Source organism: Verticillium nonalfalfae, assembly GCF_003724135.2.
Source record: "Verticillium nonalfalfae strain VnAa140/NRRL 66861 chromosome Unknown scaffold_22, whole genome shotgun sequence".
NCBI lineage: Eukaryota > Fungi > Ascomycota > Sordariomycetes > Glomerellales > Plectosphaerellaceae > Verticillium > Verticillium nonalfalfae.
This window is the reverse complement of record NW_021167247.1, coordinates 152224-173831: the sequence shown is the minus strand read 5'-3', so window position 1 is coordinate 173831 and position 21608 is coordinate 152224. Positions and strand designations below refer to the sequence as shown.

At 59.2% G+C, this 21608-nt stretch overlaps 8 protein-coding genes across 8 annotated transcripts; 2 read left to right on the top strand and 6 right to left on the bottom strand.

The window, feature by feature from the left end:
• Window positions 1-412: 412 nt before the first annotated feature.
• D7B24_003978 (uncharacterized protein) lies at window positions 413-2224 on the top strand (the record flags this gene model as incomplete). Its single annotated transcript, XM_028638160.1, has 1 exon — window positions 413-2224. One exon carries the CDS (start codon window positions 413-415, stop codon window positions 2222-2224), a length of 1812 nt encoding a protein of 603 aa, XP_028497047.1.
• A 342-nt stretch (window positions 2225-2566) lies between these two features.
• On the top strand, window positions 2567-3808 carry SET5 (SET domain-containing protein 5; the record flags this gene model as incomplete). Its single annotated transcript, XM_028638159.1, has 1 exon — window positions 2567-3808. One exon carries the CDS (start codon window positions 2567-2569, stop codon window positions 3806-3808), a length of 1242 nt encoding a protein of 413 aa, XP_028497046.1.
• Window positions 3809-3885: 77 nt separating this feature from the next.
• D7B24_003976 (uncharacterized protein) lies at window positions 3886-5803 on the bottom strand (the record flags this gene model as incomplete). Its single annotated transcript, XM_028638158.1, has 2 exons — window positions 3886-5155; window positions 5253-5803. The coding sequence occupies 2 exons, from the start codon at window positions 5801-5803 to the stop codon at window positions 3886-3888; spliced, it is 1821 nt and encodes a 606-aa protein (XP_028497045.1).
• A 1041-nt stretch (window positions 5804-6844) lies between these two features.
• D7B24_003975 (uncharacterized protein) lies at window positions 6845-9173 on the bottom strand (the record flags this gene model as incomplete). The annotated part of the gene is made up of 4 exons (XM_028638157.1): window positions 6845-8374; window positions 8429-8538; window positions 8606-8681; window positions 8754-9173. 4 exons carry the CDS (start codon window positions 9171-9173, stop codon window positions 6845-6847), a joined length of 2136 nt encoding a protein of 711 aa, XP_028497044.1.
• Window positions 9174-10033: 860 nt separating this feature from the next.
• D7B24_003974 (uncharacterized protein) lies at window positions 10034-10999 on the bottom strand (the record flags this gene model as incomplete). The annotated part of the gene is made up of 1 exon (XM_028638156.1): window positions 10034-10999. The coding sequence occupies one exon, from the start codon at window positions 10997-10999 to the stop codon at window positions 10034-10036; it is 966 nt and encodes a 321-aa protein (XP_028497043.1).
• A 117-nt stretch (window positions 11000-11116) lies between these two features.
• On the bottom strand, window positions 11117-12115 carry D7B24_003973 (uncharacterized protein; the record flags this gene model as incomplete). The annotated part of the gene is made up of 1 exon (XM_028638155.1): window positions 11117-12115. One exon carries the CDS (start codon window positions 12113-12115, stop codon window positions 11117-11119), a length of 999 nt encoding a protein of 332 aa, XP_028497042.1.
• A 732-nt stretch (window positions 12116-12847) lies between these two features.
• Window positions 12848-16002, bottom strand: D7B24_003972 (uncharacterized protein; the record flags this gene model as incomplete). Its single annotated transcript, XM_028638154.1, has 2 exons — window positions 12848-15715; window positions 15805-16002. The coding sequence occupies 2 exons, from the start codon at window positions 16000-16002 to the stop codon at window positions 12848-12850; spliced, it is 3066 nt and encodes a 1021-aa protein (XP_028497041.1).
• Window positions 16003-16880: 878 nt separating this feature from the next.
• D7B24_003971 (uncharacterized protein) lies at window positions 16881-18124 on the bottom strand (the record flags this gene model as incomplete). The annotated part of the gene is made up of 2 exons (XM_028638153.1): window positions 16881-17933; window positions 18050-18124. The coding sequence occupies 2 exons, from the start codon at window positions 18122-18124 to the stop codon at window positions 16881-16883; spliced, it is 1128 nt and encodes a 375-aa protein (XP_028497040.1).
• Window positions 18125-21608: the final 3484 nt, after the last annotated feature.

Here is a 21608-nt window from a genome sequence, read left to right as displayed (position 1 = left end):
CCGTCGTTCTTCCAACAGTAGAGCATTCTACATTAATTTTTGATACTCGAAACGATTTGGAGGCCAACGAGCAGGGGACGGGGTGGTTTGACTAGAGTCTGACATGCCTAGATTTCTAACCGAAATACATTCTGATCGAAATACAAGAATCATTCACCGAGCCTACCGAGATCACAAGCCACTGCGACTTCAGTTGAGGCCAATTTCGCTTCGTCGCCAAGCTGCATCTGAGCAAGCCGGCACCTTGCTGCCGTGAGAACAATCCGTCCGGCCCCTCGCTGCCGATAAAAGCCAACCCCTTCCACTAGCAGCGGACCAAAAGAAAAAGCTGATGCTCTCGTTTTCTTGACCGTATGCAGCAACATACCTATTCCTGGGTCTCAACTTCATGAGTGTGCGATAGCGAAATTCAATGGGCTATACGTGGTTCTTGTGCCAATGCCAGATTGGCCTCTACGCCATCAACGCCGTGCCGCTCCTGGCCAGATTTCTCACAATCCTCCGCGCGGCCACCTCGCGGAGGGAGCATGAAGTGACCGGCGGATACCACACCATGGGGTCGAACTGGCAGCACATCAACCCAGTCTTGTGGGTTGTCATGTGCTGCCTGGTTGGTCTGGCGTATTTCTATCTCCTAGTCCGCATGGCCAGGACCTGCGAAGAGTTTCTCCTGTTGTCTGAAGCCCACGCCTTGAAACAGGGATTGCGGCTCCGTCCCATCTTGCGTTCACGATGGCCCGCCTGGCAGCGACAGAGCCCAGCGACGAGGAAGGCATTGCTTGCGCCGATTGCGCTGGCGATCGTCGCCGCCATCGTGGCGACCATTGGGCTGCCCTGGGGAGGAACCATCGTGCCCCTGGGGCCTTCATACCCCCTCTCCGCCCTCAATGAAACCTTCTACTACGGTCTGACGGAGAAGAGGGTCGCCAATCCTCATCGCACGGCGGAACCGGAATATGGAGTCGAGGGCCAACCTGTACCGACCTTTCTCCGGAACAGCGCCCTCTACCTTGCTGCCGAGCAACTCGGCGAACTCGACGCTCTCCTCGAGACAAGCACGGGGAAGATAGGCCAGCGATACTCGTCGCCACCACGGCACCGGCCCGGGTCAAGACACGGTGAAAGCACCAGGGACATGGAACAGGGAGACGACAAGCCCTTCCGTCTCGGCCAGAACCTCTTCAAGACGACGGCCACCGAGGGTCTCGGCTTTGCGACGGCCACCTTCTTCTCCGAGCTCAACACGACCCGTCTGGGCCTCCCCTCGTACCTCGCGCCGCGCGACCTCGAGGGTCTGATGTACGCCAACAACGTCACGACAAACTGCTACGACGTCACCACGCGCTATCTTCTCCGCGACCTGAACCTGCCGTCGGACCCGTTCGCGCTGCACCGCATCGGCAGCCTGGTGGACTTTGGCCGCTGGCTAGACCGGCCGCGCGTGACGCCGGCGAACGCGACGGCAGGGCACGAGCGCGGCGGCGACGACGGCGACGACGACATGGGCACGAGCTTCTACGTCTTCTACACCGACGGCGGGACGAAGAACGTCTTCACGGCCATGCAGGTCTTGTTCTTCCGCCCGGCGGACCCGCGGGTCATCGAGTGCGGGTACTCCGTGGCCGAGTTCAAGCGGCCGGCCTCGCTGCACCGGCGCGGCTCCGTCGTGGAGGGCGAGCCGTTCGTCGTGGGCGGGCAGTGCCTCGACGGGCTGTTCGCGTACCCGCCGGCCGCGGCCATCAACCACCTGCTGCGGCGGCGGGGCAACGCGCTCGCGCGGGCGGCGCAGGTCTGGCACCCGCGGAACAGGAGGGCGCTCGAGGCCGTGCTGGGCGAGGTGGCGCAGGGCTACTACAGCCTCCTGCGACAGCGGGTCGAGAGGGCTGACCTGCGGCTGACGGCCGACCAGGTGGCGGATGAGAGGGCCGTGTGGAAGAACGTGGGCATCATGCTGCGGACGGACCTGAACGAGTGGATGAGGGACATCTGTGTGTTCATCCTGCAGATGATGAGGTACGTTTTGCAGTTCCTGATGGTACGGGCGTATGTGCCTACCCTGCTACGGTGGTTCAGCTTCGCGAGACCGCTGGGCTACGAGACGGTTGAAGCGCCAGAGCAAATGGAGGTAAAGGATGCGAAGGAAAGGACCGAGGAAGACACTGGCTCAGATGAAGCTGCTTTCGAGACGCCACCAGCAAAAGAGTCTTCCCAGGAGACGGTGTGAGCCAGATACCTCATGTATCTGAGCCTTCGTAGTAATCGTACTGGCATGTCGAGATCAACTGGGTCTTACCGAGATACACCGAGCCCGGTTTTCGGTCAGCGACGAGCAGCCAATGGGCGCCGTGCCCCTATTCACGATCGACGTCCGTGTTTGTTTCAAGGAGGCGACCAATGACGCATCCAAGCCTTGTTGCAGTGTTTCAGCTGCGTTGACGCACTGCTATGAATGCAATAGAGTATGGTGACTACTTGAATCGCCTTCATCCCATCTCGCTCATCTCAAGCTTCTGCTGTCAACTCGTCTGTACTTGAACAACACACCGCGTGACGCTCATCATCGAGAATGAAAGGCTTCTTCGCCTTCACCAGTGTCCTGGCCGCAGGGCTTGTGTCAGCAGATGCGACTCTATCCATGCAACAGTCTTGGAGGATCCATCCTGTCGTGGATGCGTGTCCTTCAACGCCGCTTCTCACAAATTCAGCCTGCCAACGCTGGCCGCCACCACCAGCAGCATCTCACGCTCCGCCCGTCACACAAGCACCCCCTCAAAATCAAACATCACATCCATACGAGTGGCGCGGCGGCACACAATGTATAGGCCTCTACTGCCTCTACCACAACCGTGGCTACGCCCACTCCCGCGGCATCGTCCTGCTGACCACGGGCCCGGCCCTCGCGCACCTCAAGCACACCCTCGCCGCCGCGCCGCCCCCTCCACCGCTCCCGGAGCCCCTCTTCGCAGCCGTCGACATGCCGGGCAAGGGCGTCGGCCTTGTCGCGCAAGCGCCCATCCCCGCGGGCACCCCGCTCATCGCCTCGCCGCCCGTGCTCCTCGTCCACCGCGCCTTTTTCGAGCGGCCCCCCGCCGACGCCGCCATCCTTTACGACCAGATCCCCGCCCTGCTGCCGGCGGCCGCGCGCCGTGCCCTGCTGCGCCAGATGGGCGGCTCGGTGCGAGGCATCGTCGCGACGAACGCCTTCCAGGTCGACGTCGGCGGCGACGCGGCGGGCGGGCATCATCACCATTTCGGCGTGTTTCCGGCCATTTCGCGGCTCAACCACGACTGCGGGCCGAATGCCGCGGCCTGGACGGGCAAGACGGACCTCGTGCACCGGGCGTTCGCTTCGAAGGACATTGCGGCCGGGGAGGAGATTAGCATCTCGTACGTCGACGCGCTGGCGCCGCGCGCCGAGAGGAGGGCGCGGATGACGGGGTCGTGGGGCTTCGAGTGTGCGTGTCGTCGGTGTGCCGGTGGTGACGAGAGTGATGCTAGGGTTGCGGAGATCAAGGCGCTCGAGGCGAGGCTTGGTGATGTTGCGGCCAAGGTGACGATGAGGGATATTGAGCGGTACCTGGGCCTGATGAAGGAGGAAGGGCTTGAGGGCAAGATGGCGGGGGCGTACACGACGGCGGCGCTGAATTACAGCCTTTTCGGGAAGCAGGGGCTTGCTGTGAGGCATGCACGGCTGGCGGTGGAGTGCGGGTTGCGCGAGGAGGGACCCAATGCTGCAGACGTAGCGGCCATGAGGGAGCTGGCAAAGGCGCCGAAGGAGCACTTTACCTGGAGGGGGAGGGTGCGGTGAGTAGGCTGGCTGTGTAGGCTGCGGCTGAATGTCGCATGTTGGGCATTGTAAAAGTGCGAAGAGTATCCTCTTCGCCCCTACATCGTCGCGTTCCGAATGATGCCGTTCTCGCGGATCAGCAGCGGTGGCCCGTCAGGCGGTGACATGCCGTTGCGGTACATCCACAGCCGCGAAAGATCCTTGACCTTGACGACCCCCTTGCGCCGGTGCCTGCCGACCTGATCTCCGTGCACCTCGACCTGTTCTCCCACCTCGCCGCTGCCGAACCCCGTGTCACCGAGCCACGAAATCTCGAAGGCCTCCCGGGCGTTCTGCCCCGCCGCGCCCTCGGCACCGACCTGTACTTCGCTCTCCATAAACTCATTCTCCTCGGCGCACCGCGTCAGCTTGTTCGTCACAGGGTCTCTCTCGAGCGGAAACATGCCGTCGAGGTAGTGCTGGCAGAACTGGTGACCGCCTCGCTCCGACGCGCGGACGAACAGCCGGCCGATGTAGCGGGGCATCGTGCGGTTCGCGGCGAGCGAGGTGCAGAAATGCAGCACGCCCCAGAGCGCCACAAAGTCGGTCGTGTGCGCGTAGTGTTCGACGTGGCCGAGGGCGCGATCCTGTGCGGCGGTCGACGTGCGCGTTGACGTCAGGGAAGAGACGTCTTTACGCAGGCTCGGTGGGCCGCTCGAACGTGGCGTCGACGAGACGCCCGTGTTGATCATGCCGTTTGTCTTGGGCGTGCCGTTGGACGTGCCATTTGTCATGGGCGTGTCTTTCATGTCAGACTCGCCGTTGGTCAGCTCGCCGTTGGTCTTGGACTCGCCGTTCGTGTTGGCCTTGCCATTTGCCATGTCGCCTAGGCGAGACGCTGTGGAGCGGCGATCGAACGAGGGGGCATTCGTCAGCGGCGAGATGGGGCTGCCGTCGGGCGTTGGTTGCGTCGTCTCGGTCGTCGTCATGGTCACGGCGGCGGCCGGGTCCTGCTGGGCGAGAGCCTGGGAAAAGACGTGCCGGTGCGGGTTGTTGAAGTGGTTGGCGGCGTTGCCAAAGGTGTAGACCTCAATCTTGGACAACAGATCCTGGGGCAGCTCTTGCAGCAACCAATCGAGCACGAGTCCGCCTTCGATGCCGCCCTGCGAGTGCAGGATGAAGATGACCTTGGAATACTGCGGGTCGTACAGCTTGTCCTTGAGGATGCGGTAAGCCATGCGCACGTCGTAGGTGGCGTAGCCAAAGTTGCGTTGGATGAGGCACTCGAAAACGTCAAAGATGATACCGGACGTCTGGTTGTGAATGCCGAGGATGGGACGTTGGAAGGTCAACGCCAGTCGATTGAGATTATTCTTCATCCAGTGGTCGCTACCTCGCAGTCAGCCGACGTTGCGTCACAAGGTTAACAGCAGAGGGAAAGAGAATAAGAAGAAAAGTAAAAAAAAAAAAAAAAAAAAAAACCTACCCGACAGCCACGCCGTTGAGAAACACCCACTGCTCGTGTGCGTGCTCGGGACGAGCCTCGGCAAACGTCTCGTCAGAGTGGTACTCGATGTCGGGGCCATTCAGAAGCAGGCAAAAGGCCCAGTTGAAGACGAGGAAAGCCCCCCAGCAGGCGACGGCCATCCAGATGGGGAAGAAGAGAGCCGCGGGCAGAGACAGGACGAAGACAAGCTGCAGGATGAACAGGATCAAGTGCAGCGCAACGCAAAAGATGTTCTGCGGCGTCACGGCCAGTTCGTCGAGATGGCCCGAGTCGGAGGGCGTCAGGGGCAGGATGATCCACGGCAGGGCCCAGGCGTAGTAGAAGAAGTAGTAGATGTCCCAGGTCATCAATCTCGACGGGAGATCCGTGTAGGCATAGTTGATGACGGTCTGGCCGCCGACCTGGGAGCCGAAGAACTTGGTCGAACCCATCCTCTCTCGCATGCGCAGTGATCGTGCTTCTTCGTGGCGTTGGTGTCGCGTCCACAGGCGCGTCAGGATGGCGCTGGGGGAGAAGGGACCGAGAACCATGGTGCGAGGCTTTATGACGATCCGTGGAAAGACGGGAGGCACCTCAAACAGGTGCAGTCGAAAGAGCGTCCCATGAGGCGCGTCACGCCAGGTATTTCAGGGCAGGTTGACCAGAGGAGATGACCACCGTCGTCAGCTGAGAGAGGCCAAGCTCAGGTGGCCCCCCTCCACCAAGCTCCCAAGGCAGCCCAAGACGCGGGGGGAGAGGGGGGCCAGCCTTGCGCCAAGCCACGCATCGTTGGGTGCCCGAGACATGTGGCTGGTGTGCCCTGCAGGATGGGGTCGGGTCAGAACGAGGGAAATGGCCCCAAGAATGATGATGCATGTTGCCAGCGAATGCTTTCATGACGAACCTCTGGCGAGGAGTATTGCGAGAAATGCCAGCTCTTGGCAGAGGGGGAGCCAACAACTCTTGGTGGCCTGGTCTGGCATGGCATTGGGATCATGTAGAAGGCAGAAGGCAGAAGTACGAGGGCGCTGCGCCACAGCCGCAGATCGATGGCAACGGCAACGGCATCGCCGTCGCACCTCTGCCAATCGCTCCTGCAGCACCTGCACTGCACTGCACCTGCCCTGCCTCCTGGTGATCGAGATCTGGTCACGCAGTACGATCCCACCTGCCTTGACTTTTCGCTACTTGGGTACCTGAGGTAGGTACCTGGATGCATGCAACTTGACATCTTCACCATCTTCACAGCGCTATTCTCCATATTGTTTCTTTCAGCTACGGCGATCGCATTTCTTCTACATCACACAGCAGCAAAGATAGCAGTGCATTGCACTCCCAAGGCTCATTTCGAGCTACGCCATGCCATGCCAAGCGAACCTCGATCCTGACGACCATCCAAACGAACGGCTCATCACTTAGCAACCTCGGCCATGTCTCGTGCAACGATCCGCTTGACGCATCCACCGCGCCGCACCAGACATCTCCCGTGATGTCCCCTTGTCCTCTCCAGTACCATGTCCGCGGCCACTTCTCACGCCGCTTCTTCCACACTGCCCAAGCTTGCAACACACAACAAACATTCGGCATCCTGATCACTCCTTGGCGAGCCGAACCCTCTGATTCGGTTCCTGGTCCTGCTCAGAATCTCCAGGGTGCTGGCGCTTGGTCGACGCAGAGGCAGGACCCGTGCCACTGTTGGCAGCATCCGCATTCGAATCAGCAACACCGGCATCAGCATCAGCACCACGCACAGCTCCCGAGCCTGGAGCAAAGACGCCAGCAGCTGGGTTGAGGTGGGCGTCGATGGGGTTGCTGAGCTGGGCTGGAAGAGCTCGGAATTGCATCTCGCAGTGCGTCTGTCCCAGCGTGCAGCCCATGCCGAGGGTGCAGGCGGGCAGGTCTTCCCGCTTCGGGATGCCCTCCAAGAGGGCGCTCAGCGAAAAGGTGCGGCCGCTGATCTGGAGCACCTGGGGAAGGCGCAGCAGGATGAGGGCTGTATGCTGGTCGCGCTGGCACAGGAATTCATGGCGCTTGAACAGGTCGTTGTAGAGCATGACCCTGTCCTCGGCCATGTCCTGCTGCATCTTGAGCGCCGTCAGGTTGTCGAGAGGATTCCGCGCCCTGGGGCCCGAGAGCGCGCTGGCCGTCGACGCCGTGGGATGGGTGATGGGCGCGCCGATTTGCTGCTGCCAGCTCTCGTGCCGTTTGGCTCGCTCGGCACTCTGTTCGTCGATGAAGGCCTGAATCATGTCGATGACGCCACGCTCGCGGTTGAGGATATCGCGGTAGCGCTGCAGCAGCGGCTTCGGCAGCAGGCTCTCGTTGGGAAGAGCGTCGATGACCCTGGCGGCGCGCGTCGCTCGATCGGCCTGCCAAGCATGGTCCGATGGCCAGCCCAGCAGAGGCTGCAGGATCTCGAAAGCAGCCGCCTGTCCTTTGAAGAACTGCACACGGTACTTGACGGTTGCGCGGTGCTGCTGGTCGAGAATCATGGTCTTGTAGTGGCCTGTCAGGCTCACAAGCTTGATCAGGTTGTTCTCCAGGCCTTCGGCGTTCAGGTGCGGATCCACGTCCCATCCGGCGCCGGCGATGAGCTCGGTGACCGCGTTGTGGTGGCGGTAAACGGGATTGTCCTTGACGGTCCGAGTCTTCTCGTTGGTCAGCTGATCCATGTAGTACCGGCACTCATCGCGGCGGAACGACTTTTCTTGAGCCAGAGCGCGTTCGAGCTGGCGGATACGGAGGCGCAGAGCAGGCTCGGGTCCGACCGGTTGGGGTTGCCCATAACTGTTGGAGGACTCGACATGCATGGCCGCACGTGCGGCGATGTAGTTCGGCGCGGGCTGCTGTCGCCTGAAGGTGTTCTCAATGTCCTGCATGTGATGGTGGCCAAGCCTGCCCCAGAGCACGGCCATGGGTAGCTTGGCCGTACACAGGGCTTGTCCGAGACGCTGGTACCAGAAAGTCCAGCGGCAGGCCGAGAAGCCGAGCGGGCCTTTCCAGAGCGGACCGATGTGCAGCCTGTTCATGATGGGGCTCGTGACGTAGTGCACGGGGGCCACGATCTGCAGGTAAATGGCGTTGCCCGTAAGAATCAAGAAGCGACTGACGCCGACGATGTCCTATTCCGTCAGGCGGAGGGTCTCCAGGGTGCGCATCATGATGTGGATGGCGACGTCGCAGCGGTCGATGGCGCCGTTGGTCACGAGCATTCCGGCAAATGTGCAAAGATTGACGTATCCGTACTGCGCGTCGACCTCCTCGGCCTGCATGCGGAGCTGGCGCTCTGTCTCCTGTCAGTGTCTTGGTGCGCAAGGGCGGGTGTTTCTGGCAAGAGCCTGTGGAGAACTCACCGTGAATGTTGACAGCCATGATACCGGCCAAGTCGATGAGCTCCACCTGCGATCCGAGCATTTCCTGCACGGGCGGCTGCGTCAAATCAAAGACGATCAGCTTCAGTCATGCAAGCGAGCCGATGTATGAGAAGGGGGGGGTGCTTACCTCGCCGTTGGACTGGAGCTCAACATAGCGCGGCGTACGGATCTCCTTCATCAACTCGGCAAGTCGATGATGGATGCCGTCATCATAGGTGAGATCGAGCGAGGCGGCCAGTTCGATGAGCAGTTTTGAGACCAGCTTCTCATAACTGACGTCGACCATGTGGTGGATGATGGCCCAGGCGCAGGCAAGACGGTCAAAAAACTCGAGACCAACAGCCTGGCAGACGATGTCGGTGACCTTTGTGCAAAAATTCTTCTCCGCCAGAGGCAAATCTTTGACGAAGGTGGGAGGCTCCCATCTCATGTCCTGGCGGGGAAACTTGAACCTCTCGGGGATCTCGTCGGGAGCAGGCGGGCGGTCGATGGCCATGTGCGCGGGGGGGGCCATGCCTCCAGCGGCGCCCGTCATGGGAACGGGCATGGTGTCGGTAAGGGGTTTTCTACATTGTGTTAGCCGTTTCTAGATGTATATACACATTCTCCGGTCTGGTCGTTGAAGATTGGTATGCGTGGCATTTAGGTCACCCACCAAGCCAGTATATACCGGGAACTCAGGCTGCCAGAGCTCACTTCTTGATTTCACACACAGTCGATTAAGTCCGCTGACTTGTGTGTATTCTGTTGATTTTGGCCGAAAGCGGAGGTCTGCGGTTGCAGCGACTGTTGGTCGTCGCGGCGATGGCTGCGTTGGGGTTGTGCGGTTGGGAAAAGCAGAAGCGGGCAGGAATATCAGATCGCGGCGGAGAAGGTTTTCTATACGCTTGCCTTTGAGTGAGAGGCGTTTTCGGTGAATGTAGATGAGGGTATGGGTAGGCAGGTACGCCAGGCTGACGCGTCGCGGTTGTTGTGTTGAGATGCGCTATGATAGTGTTGCCACGATTCACACAACAGAGTTACGAGTCTGTCACGGGACCTGACTTGAGTGGATGATATGTCTTAGGACTTGACTTGAGTGAATGATGTGTCACGGGACTTGACTTGGTGAATGATGTATTACGGAACTTGACTTGATTGAATGATGGAGTGGTGTTATGGTTATACAAGTTGCGAAACTGACTTGGACAATTTCCACAGTTTACACACGAATTGCCACAACTCAGCAACCCAGAGTATAGAAAGTCATGAGAGAAGTCTTGTCTATATTTATGCAAAGATAATATCACAACATGACCACCTTTCTCAATAACAACTACAGTCGCTAGATGCACATTGAAAAGTCTACAACTCAATACTTGGCAGTTCGCTGCGTAGAAAAGATTTCACCACCCCCTCAGCCACCCCTCATCCATTTGACATGGCGAGATCCGGAGGGAACATGCACTGGTTCATGTAAATGTCACTGTCGGTATCCATCGCCATCAACGTGAACCTCGGCATCGCCCCATCACGTCCCATGGCATAGTCGTCCACCTGCCTCATGAAGAACATGGTGTCGGGCTTCATCACCTTTTGCGGCGCCAGCGCCATGAAGGATCTCTGGAACACATTCACATGCACCACGGCGAGGTGCTCCTTCGCCCATTCGTACGCGCTCAGCGGCATGCCGCAGCTCACCATGGCCACGAGCATGGCCGACATCTCCCACGGCGCATCCTTCAGCCTGAAGATGATGGCCGACCGGTCCGTCATGGCCTCTGCGTTGGCCCGCGACCCTTCGTTCCAGTCGATCCAGCCGAGCGTCCGCAGCAGCGCCTCCAACACGAGCCGCCTCTGCAACGTCTCGCTGACGCCCCCATCGTGGCCGTCCTCCGAGTCCGAATCCTCCCTGTCCTCCTGCGCCTGCAGTCGCGCAATCTCATGCATCAGCTCGGCCTGCGACATCAGCCACAGCGTCTTGCTCGCAAAGATGGAAATGACAATCATGTGCGTCATGCTTACGGCGAGGGCCGTGACGGCATCCTCCGGCGTCGCGTCCGGCACGCGCCTCAGGAGCTCGAGCGCCTGCCGCTTCGCCACCGACGTCGGCGCCGGCTGCGGCTGCAAGGTCAGGAGCTCGACGACGCTGCGCTCCGGCGCGCGCTGCACGGGTCCGTTGAAGAGCTTGGCGAGGTCGCCGAGGCAGACGGGCTCGGGCACGCCGCAGCGCAGGGTGCCGACGTCGCCGTCGAGCGGGCTCTCCGAGTCCATGAGGAACGGCGCGATGCCGGCGTCGTGGCTGCGCAGCTGGCGGCAGCAGTCGAGGAAGAGTTCCGAAAAGGTCATCTTGCGCGCCGTCGTCGGCACCTTGTAGAACTGGTACTGCGGCATGATGGCGAGGATGAAGTCGCGGCCCTTGGACGTCTGGCGCGTGCTGACGAGGTGCAGCCCGAGATCGCGCGCGCGCGGCACCGCCGGCGAGACCTTGCCGCTGCTGGCGCGCGTCGCCTAGCCGAGGCCGAAGTAGGCGTCGAAGAAGGACCACTTGCCCGTGCCGAGCCGGTGCCACATGGGGGTGTCGTCGTCGAGCGCGTACGTGTCCCACGTCTGCGCCAGGATGCCGAGGCTGCCGACGAGAGTGAGGGCCTTGTCCATGGACGGCGCGGGACGCGAGGGGCTGTGGCCCTTAAAGTCGTCGCCGGGCACAGGCTCGCACTTGGCGAACTGGACCGTGTCGGACAAGATGACTTCCTGGAGCGGCCAGAGTCGCGAGAGGACGCCGTCATCCATGTACTCTCCCTTGTGGCTCTGCTCGATGTGCGCACGCAGCTTCCCTCGGCCGTCCATCTCCTCGTCGGTAAAGTCAATATCCGACGATTGGTCGTCTGGTCGTCTGCCGTATCTGGTCTTGCCCAGGAACGCATGAGAGGGCCCGGCCGCCTGGGCGCAGCACGCGCGGAAGCTCGCGCTCTCCCGCACGACGAGACTCTTCTGCGCCGCGCGGAACACCGCCGGGATGTGCTGCGTGACGGCGACACGGGCATCGGCATCGCGCTGGTCCACACAGAGCACGTCCATCCAGAACCAGGCGTCGCCCATCAGACCTGGGAGCTGCGTCTGCATGAAGAGGGCCTTCTCTGGCGATACGATGATCTCCTCATCGACGCCGTCCACCTTGGCCCAGTCGGCATCGGGGCCCCAAACGTGCGAGACGGCGATGAAGGTCTGTGATAGGAATCGCTTCTTCCTCACAATGCGGCCAGACTCGAACCGGCAAAAGACGAGCTCCAGCGGTGCCGTAGCAGCCGCTGTCGCGTTGGGGTCCTCGCGTGCCATGGCGAGCGCTTGCGCCGCAGCATCGGCTGTAACCTGAGGCTGTTCATCGTCGCCACCGCCGGTCGTTGGTTGGACAGGAACAACCTTTTCCTGGGGAAGCCGAGCTGGGCGATCGAGATCTGCGCCGTCGTTCCGGCTCTCGTTAGCCTCCTTGCTAAAACACGACCCCATGGCGGCGCGCGGGAGCGGACCGCAAGCGGGCGGAGGTGCGCGCGTTAGAGTAGATCAGAATGAGGAACAAAGAACGTCCAGCTTCAGTCAGTAGGCAAAGGAATCTTGATGCGCAGTTCAGAGAGACAGGACCATAGGGGTTTCACGTGCATTATGTACAAAACTCTTGCATCCAATCGAAGGTGTTTTCAGCTGCGGCTGAGATGCGAGGTTTCGGCACCACGTAGGTCCTCCTTGGGCTTAGCGTGTGGTCCTGTGGGTTGATCCAGAGCATTTCGTTGAGCACATTGCTCCACGTGAGCTTGTGGTAGTCAAGTTTATTACAGGGTTTCGATGGGGACAGGTTCGGCTGCCGAACGTAATACAACATGGAATCACAAAATATTTTCTCCATAAGAGACGTTTTCTTGAGTTGATTCATATGGGACAAGAAAGAGATGCTGTGGAAAGGGTGATGCCTTTCTGATGTACGTCATGTCAGAGAGAATACGGTTTGTAGAGGAAGCTCTTGAAGAGTGTGTCCAGTGTCGATATCGTACATCCATCCCTCAGATACGCCAAAACCAAACTCTCTTGAGACTTGACAGAACATTGTTGCTACTCATCAAGGCGCTGTAAAGATACTGCACTCGAATTGCGCTGCCGGCTGAAAGGAGGGTGCGATTTGCTGGACAACTGGCAACAAGTATCAATGTTGAAGCGGAATAGAACTCGCATGCATGCAATATAGAATCATTTGAAGAATGCCGCGCCCAATGCCATTACTCGCTTCTGGACCCCGTGAGTCACCCGCGCCTTGGTGTCCCTGATGTTGTGTCTCAGAGCCATGTTCCATGTACGCTTCTCCGCCATCACCGCCAGAATCTTCCTTCCGAGCTCCTTCAATATCTGCTCCTCAGTCGCAGATAGTGTCCCGCCGATAGTCCTCTCGCAATATCGACCTGGCTCCATAAGTTCAGCATCCATGAACGTGAGCCTGATCTGCTGGGTTGCGGGCCGAGAGAAATTGTCCGTGACCCAGTTTCGCTTGCTGATCTTGCGCCTCTTCGTCCAGTGGATGACGGCATGGATATCAGCACCCGCGTTGACCAGTGCAAGAAGAACCTCTCCGATCTCTTTGCGCTCGAGGAATGAAGTCGTGGCGGAGCGCCGCGTCACATCGAGCGCAACCTGCCAGGCCGTCTGGCCATCAAAGACCTCGTGAGGGTCAGCCCCGTGGTCGAGAAGGAATTTGACTACCCTGGCGGGGCGTCTGCCTCGCAAGAGCCACCAGGTTGGATCGGTGCCGCAGGCAATGTGCAGTAGTGGCCTCCCAGGCACCTGCAACACTGTTGGCCCCAGGCGTCGCAGCTTGGATTGCAGGTAGAAGAACAGGTCTTGTTGGACAGTAAACGAAAGAAAAGTTAAGACCTGGACATCCGTCTCATTGACTCTCATTCCAGTGTAGTGGCGGTCAACCGGGAAGTGATTAGTCCAGTACGCAGAGTCCATGACTGACAGAGGGACAAGGAACCCGTCTGGCTGCCAGTGTTGGTTTACTGCTTGGTCCATGGCATCCAAGAGAGATTCGGTCTGATCAGGGTTCCTCTCTTCGGTGTCCCGAGCCAGCCGCATGGAGTACTCGACGAGTTGCCAGAATGCCGAGTTGAGCATCCAGGATTCTGCCCAAGAGACGATTGCTGGATCCTCCGCGGAGATGGTCCTGATGAAGCTGACTATACACTTCAGCAAGTTCGTCTGGATGTCTCCATGGGTACTCTGGAGCGAGTCTTCAAAGACTTTGGCCGTATCTGCTGTCTCGAGATATATGGAGACGTCTTTGTGCAAATAATGAAGCTCCATGGCCTTGACAGATGGCTGGTCCCCTGGCAAGGAATCGCCTTCAAAGTCCCTGAATTCCAGCAAGCCAGCACAGGATTGTCGGACCATGTTAATAGCCATCTCCGTTCTGGAAGCAGCTTGGGCTACTGTAAGTGGCTTCACGGGAATTTGGAGTGTCGTTTGCAAGTCATCCTCGAAAAAGGAGCACAAGATTGCGGTGATGGGGTGTCTGATCCTATCCCCTTCCACCCACGGAATGAGCTTCGAAGGTAGAGTGTACCCATACTTCAGGGTCTGAATAAGTTGGAGGCCGAGGTTCCTGTGTTTGTCCGGAATTCTGTTTCGCAACATGTGATCAAAGATAGCGCCAAGCTCCTTGTTGCCTCCAGGAATGTCGCTGGTCACCCTCAGCAGCCGCGAGATATCCATCGCCAACTCAATCTCCTCCACCAGGGTTGCCACGGTGAGATTCACCCAGAGGAATATGCCTTCAGATCTCTCTACAACAAGATCTATCAGCTCCCGCTGCTGCTCCTTGGTCGTTATGTTGTGGAGTCGTGGTACGGCCGTGAGCTTGTCGTGTACGTAGGTTCGGCGATCTTCCTCGGTGAGTTCGTGCAAACGGAGCTTTATAGAATCCCTGAAAGCCGTCTCAAAGGCAGCTTCTGGTCTGCTGGAGACGATGACTTTAATGCTCGGCGATTCGCTGGCCCGGCGCAGCATGGCAGCGGCCTCGACTTGCTTGCTGTGTGGTGCCTCATACTCATCCAACCCATCGATGATGAGCCCCACGGCGACAGGCAGTTCGCTCGCCGTCGAGAATCTCTCGAACCCCTGCGCCATGTCAATAAAGGTCGGAAAATCCGCGTCCCATCGCCTTCCCTTGACCAAATGATCAGGGAAGAACACGTCGGCAAGACTGGGGTGTTGTTCGATGAGGGTGAACAAGATCGCACGATAGAGGCCTATCAGCGACTTCAGGCGACCGTCGCCGGCAGCTTCGGAATTCCAAAAGTAGAAAGACGCGAGGCCGAGAGGGCGATCGCCCGCCCACGTCTGAAATGCCTCTCTCGTTCGCTCATCATCGTTGAGGAAGCGCATGAGCGAACTCTTGCCCGTGCCGGCACGCCCGCTGACCCAGTACGGACCGCTGCCCCCGGCCATCCACTCCATGAGCGTAGTGTTTGACTGGTGAGTCTTCTTCTGCCCGGTGAAGATCCACTCAAACGTCTTCTCATGCGCCGTGGCAATGGCATCGTGGCGCCGCGGTATCGAGCCGTACCACAACCTGTTCTTCAGCTCCGTGAGCATATCCTTCTTCCAGACGAGGTCGTCGTCCTGACGAACAGCGGGACGGGCGTGGGAGCTGAGCGGATCCCACCTGCGAAGCTCGGCCATGATTTCCTGATGTCTCTGCTCCTCCGCAAGGGCGAGGGAATCCACCTTCGTCAGGACAGCCTCGAGGCCCTGCAGTTGACCCAGGGTGAGCGCCTTGACATCGTCGTCGAGGCTCCGAAAGGCCGCCTTGCTCTGCAGGTCCTCGACGCTGACCTTGCGCAGCATCGACACGAGGAGCTCCGACTGAAGCTCATTCCGCAGCGCGACGAGCCGTCGCATCTGCGCATCGGCGTCCATGCGCATCCCGCGCCAGAGCACGGCAATGACATCTCGGTACCGCCTCCAGCCTCCTGCGCCCGGCTGAAGCGCACACCTGGCGAGCCGCGTCGCGAGCTCGTCTCCAAACTCATGAATCTCGGCCGCGATGGTCCTGATCCTGGCCTTGGCGCAATACCGGTCAGTCACGACAGGTGCGGACTGGGGCACGTGACAAGTGTCTGCGTCGCACGGGGGAGGGGGAGGGGGCGTACCGCTTCGTCGAGCTCGGCTTCCGCGTCCTGCAGCGATTTGACTCTGTCGCAGTGGGTTTTGAGGCTTTCGGCCTGCCGCGTACAGTCGGCCGTGGAGATGCTCGAGCCGCTCTTCCGAATCTCGGCCGAGTCGGTCCAGAGCTGCAGCGCAAAGGCGATGGTGCTGAGGATGCTCGTCGCGAGGGCGAACTCTGCCATTTCCTCGGTGAGGGGGGTGCCGCTTCTCGGAAGGGGGGAGGGGGAGGCTTTGCTCTAGATGAATGACGATGACGGCGGCCGCGGACGGGAGCCGTGAGAGCGATGCGATGGCCTCGCTACGTTTGACGGTGCGGTAGATGGCGAGTTTGCCGGGCGCTTACCTGGTGCCCTTCGCATGGGTCAGCCACAGCTGAAGGCTGCATATGCAGGCTACGGCGACACGTCAAGTGAGTGGTTCGAGGGTCGTGAAGGAAGACCAGGCTTCAGATAGATCACCTGGACTGGCAACGACTTGATGACTGCCGAAATGCTGAGATGAATAATATTCAGCGTCGCATCACCTTGAGGATAAAGCACCGACATCACTTTTGGGAGGCATGCTTCAATGTTTTTATGACTTTTTTTTTTGGTCCCATCTCGACAGGGTTTCTCTTCCTCACTCTCCTCGATGGATAGGCGTGCCAAAGCGGCTCCCGAAATATTGTGAGCCATATTGCGTTGGCATGATTCGTCTTGATCCCTCGCATAGCACGTCCCTTTCGTGTGTTCCTTCTCGACCTCATCTCCTGGCCGTGTAGAAATGAAAAGAAATTCCCTCCTCTTCGGGTATCAAAAATATCGTGACGAGGTGGAATAATATCCAGACAGCGGAGGAGGGACGTTGTCGTGTCGTCAACCCTGAACAATAAAATCCCAATCCCAAGATAGACGCCCGAGAGCGCCCTAGGTGTGCCCGTCGTGGCCCTGCACCAAATCCGACCATCCATGCAACCAGACTCTAATAAGTGTGTGGGGTATATCCCTGGTCGTACATCATGCTCGTCATAAAATCAAACGCTTGCTCCTCAGAATCCAATGTGCTCCAGTCCCGCCAGAGGCTATGATCGGTACTCAGGGATGGCCTCGTCGCAGTTGTCCCAGTCCATGAAGGCGTTCCAGTCGTCTCCGAGTCCAGCGCTCGGCGTACCGACAGTGCTCCGCTGCGTGTCAAAGCTTGGGTAGCCAGGGTTCTGCGGCGTCGCCCCGTAGTACTCCTGCGTAGACATCATGGGCTTGGCGGCCTGTGTCCGCTGCTCCGGCTTCGTGAAGACCGGGTCCTCGGGATAGAAGGATGCAGCGGAGTCTCCAGCCATGAACAGGTGAGCCAAGGGGTCGCTCATATCCAAGCTCGGGCCAGCCAGCATCTTGGCGTCAAGCGGAAGCTCAGAGGTGAAGATCGAGTCGTCATACAGCAGTGGATCAGTGGGACCCATTTGCTGCACGTAAGGGTTCATGTGCGATTGTGCGGGAGACATGTGGTCAGCGGCTCCTGGCGACATGACAGGAGAGCGAACCTGTTCGTGCTTGAGGTCACGAGGTGACATGGGCGACGGCGTGGGCGCATGGTACGGGCTGGGCGCGTGGTAATCGACAGCACCAAAGTTGGGCGATATGCTGGCAGCGGGGCTCATGGGGCTCAGAGGCTGCTGGGCGCTCTGCCCAGCGAGGGGGCCATAGTAGGCAGAGTCGTTGGGGTTTGAGAGCCTGTGGTTCATGGCCTGCGCCTGCTTGCCCACGTCAGGGAAAGACTCGGCGAACATTTTGTTGATGGGGTTCTGCAGCCAGTCTTCGTTTCGGAGTCCGGCCACCATGCTGGCCATGGCAACGCGGTTGGCCAGAAAGGCGTTGACGCGGTAGTTCATCTCGGACGAACCGGTTTGCAAGTGCGCGGCGAGCATGCGGTAGGACCGGGGCATGTCGTCTTCCTCCTCCTCGTACATCTCTTCGGCTTGGACGATGCGCTCCGTGATCTTGAAGCCTTTGCCGGTTCGCTTCTTGTGGATCTCGCTGGCCATCTGTGCCGACTTGACTCTCGCTTCGAGACTGCGATCGGCTCGCCTCGAGGCAGCGATGTAGGCACGCTCCTGGTTCTCTTCGTGGGATCGCTCCGTCTACTGTGGTGTCAGTGGCTGATTGGAAATGGCCAAGATGACGGTGGCATTGGGTGGAGCGCGGCAAGCAGGTGGGGAGAGATGACGGAACATCAGACATGGGAGGGCTTCTGTACCTTTCGCTGTGAAGACTTCTCGGGAGGAGGCATCGTGGCAGGTGTGCTGCTAGCGTCGAGAGAGCGCTTAGGCATCGTGCGCGGTAGTCTGTGACGTGATGCGCAGACTGCTGGGGTCTATGGCTTTTCTTGTAAGAGCAATCGATCTCGTCGGATCGAGTATGGCTCGGAACAGCAATGGCACGCCGAGGATGGTCCGTGTGGGCAGCTCGGCGGGATTATAATTTGTTGATTGTGCTGTATTGAGCACTCTGCGAATTAACTAAGATACTTTGTTTGTGTTTCGTTTGTTGATCGTGGGCTGGTACCCAGAATGGTGGTGGTGTGGTGAGGTGGCGGAAGTGGCAGAAGAAGAAGGTTGAGGAGAGCAGCCGCGCAGGTAAAGTAGCGTGGTCTGGGCCCTGTGTTGGTATAAATGGGGGGAGACAGCGAGGGCGAGGGCAAGTGGGTTCTTTTTCTCTTTTGCAGGGGGATACAGACGACGGGGTTACGGCCGTTCGCGAGACAGAAGGGGAAAGTCGAACTCGCCAACGTTTTCGATGCTGGCGGGGGGCGATCTTGTAGAGTTCAGTGTGCATCGACGTTCCTTGGGACGATCGATCTCGATCAGACCCGTGAGGTGGGTGAGCGCGCCGAGCAAGTACTGGGATGTTTCGCTAGCGTGTCTTGCCCGGGGCAGCCTCTCCGCCACAGCACCTTTCCAGGCCAGGCTTTTCAGGTGCGGTCGTGGGCTAGGGACGTGGGCGCACATCGGGTCCACAGCAGGTGGAGGTGCCTTTAGTAGGTACCTAGCTAAGGTGCCTAGCTAAGGTAATAAGGTGAGGGAAGACAGAGCCAGACCCCTATCGAGCATAGTACTCAGGGTCCTGCACCCCCCCCCCCCCCTTCCCCCTCCAGAGTTCGAAAGGCCCTGCCCCCATTGCCCTAGAGCGCCCCCGCCGTGCCGTCCGTTTCTTCTGTGGCCCTCCTCAGTTTGGACTGGAGTGGTATGGGCCCGCCAGCCGAACCCGAACGGTAGATGGAAAGCTTCACCCAGTTCCATGATTCCCCGCTTCCGACCGCGGCACCTACCTCACCTATCCACAGGACTTAAGGCAACTACCACACCACTACAGGGCAGCTGCGGACCACCTGGGCAGGCGCAGTATGCCGGTTCCTGCCCCGCTGCTCGCCATTGGCAGTCCCTGCCGTCTGAAGGAAGAGAACCAGGCAGACCTCACTCGGACTCGGATAACCCCCCCCCCCTCCTCAATCTCACGTTGCCCTCGCTAGTCTCCAGTCTTCAGTAAACTTTCACCCAGTCGACAACCCACGCATCGCCTTGACAGATAGACACCTGCACCTGGCCGGAACACAGATGGCGTGAAAAGGGACTGCAACCAACTCGATGTTTTGACTTTGACTACCGGGTCCAGATCCTTCGTTGCCGTCTCCTGACCTGGAAGCAACGTACCGTACCGTACATGTTTTACCTTCACCTTGCTTGTGGCCGGAGGGTGTATCAAAGCTCAGGGCCCAAGTCATTATCAAGTCGAGACCGAACGCTCAGCGTCCCTGTGGCCCCTCACCCGACCCTCAGCACGAACACCAGCACGAACACCAGCAGTTCGACATGGACGGCATATTGATCCTCATCTCTGAGGGCTGCGCACTCGTGTGAGAGTAGCTGCCAGCACGGTTGGCTGTTCAGCCTAGGCCCGTCAACTTTCAATGACTCCATTGTCATGGTTTCTACCTTCTACGCACCCAAGACGTGCTTGGCCAACAAACGTCACGTCGGACATTCTGACGTTCATCGGAACGTACCCACCCCCGCCTGCGTTTTCCAAGGGAACGGCACCACAAGGTGGGAACGTACGGCAGAAATGCTGATAACGAAGAGAAGACCCCCCAGTCTGGCACATCATGGCACATGCTGGCCGTCTCGCCACCACCCTGGCAAGCTTGCCGTCCGTTCCAACCACCTGGGCAAGCGTCCGCCAGGAAGCACACAACCACCAGCCGGACAGTTTTCGCCGTTCATCGCTCGACCTCATTCGTCCCCTGCTCAGCGACCGAGCCCCTCGCGAGGCCAATCACAGAGTATCCACCCGTCACTCGATCCTAACTCAATCAACCCGTTCGGGACTACGAGACCCCGCTCGAGCGCCCTGGGAGCACAGGAGCGCAGGACCACAGGAGCGCAGGACCACAGGGGCATACGGGCCCAAAACACCCAAGTCCATTCGGCCTGTTTCCTGGTCCGCATGCCGATGGATTTTGTGGGTTCAATGGCAGCCGCCGGTGATATGCAGCCTGATGGGTGTGTTATCACCGCTGAGTTGCCGCCGCGCAAAACTCCGCCAGGCAATCCTGGGACGTTGCACTGGGACAGCAGCACTGGCTGGCTCAGCTGGCTGGGCTCGCTGCGAGAATCGAGCAGCTGCACGCTTTTCTTTTTACTCGCCATCTCGAGCGATCCCGCCCATGGTCTTCACAAATGAGTGTGAGCGACAGGTCCCCTTGGCGATGAAATGAAGCCAAGGATCTTACCCACGTTGAGAATGCCTAATACGGAACAGGAACAGGAACAGATGCAGTCGTCGTAACCCCGTAAGAAAGAAAATCGCGTGGCCCCGCCGCCCACGATGGCGAGCCAGGGTTGGTGGGGGTCGGCAGAGAGCATCCATCGGTAAAGTAGCTGCTATCGTTGCGATTCACAGGGATCCCGCGCCCCCCGTCCCATCGGCCGTCCAAAAGAAACCTCTAGAATGACTGGAGCACGACATGGGTCCAGCATGGGTCAGAGGACAGAGGGCAGAGGGGTCTCTTTTCTCTCGAGGTATCACAACAATGCACGTTGCTGTGAATTCCATGCGTCGCAGTGCCAGCAGATGATGAATTGGAGCGAACGACCTGGCAGGCAAAGCCTCGTTGGATTGCGTTTCCCCAAGGCGGGCACTCCTATCTCCCTTGCGCAAAGACGTCACAAACCCAGAGCGCACAGTCGTGCCCCAAGCTCCCTTGACTTGACGTCACATTAGCGTTAGCACGCCCGGCACACAATGAAAGTACGCCATCATAACGAAATCAGTGGGTAGCCGTGTGAGGAAACGGCACTCGGGAACCTGAGAACTCTGCTAGGGGAACTGCGATCTTTGAAAGCAGAGTACGTGAAAAAGCAAGTCGTTGGCCAGGGCGGAGGAGAAGCCCCGGGCAAAGCCTGGTGTTTTGGTTGGTTTGTTGGTGTGTGCACACATGCGTGCACAACACATGCACGCGTGGTAAACTGAACCCGGCCTAGGCACAGGCTACCCAGCATGGCCAAAAGTTGGTCGCTGTTCCAACGAGACCGGGCAGTTTGCGTTCAGCCGCTCGACCAGTCAAGACGATGTGACGGGTCGAAAGGATGGCGACAGATTGGTCAGGTTTGCTGGCCTCCTGGTCGCTCAGCCCAGTGAGGTCAACGTTCCGAGGTGCTACAGTACCAATCCGCAGCATTACCAAGCAAAGCCACGCACGCACACCGGAGCCAGAGGCCTCTGCTAGTCCTCTCACTGTTCCCATTCACATAATGGTG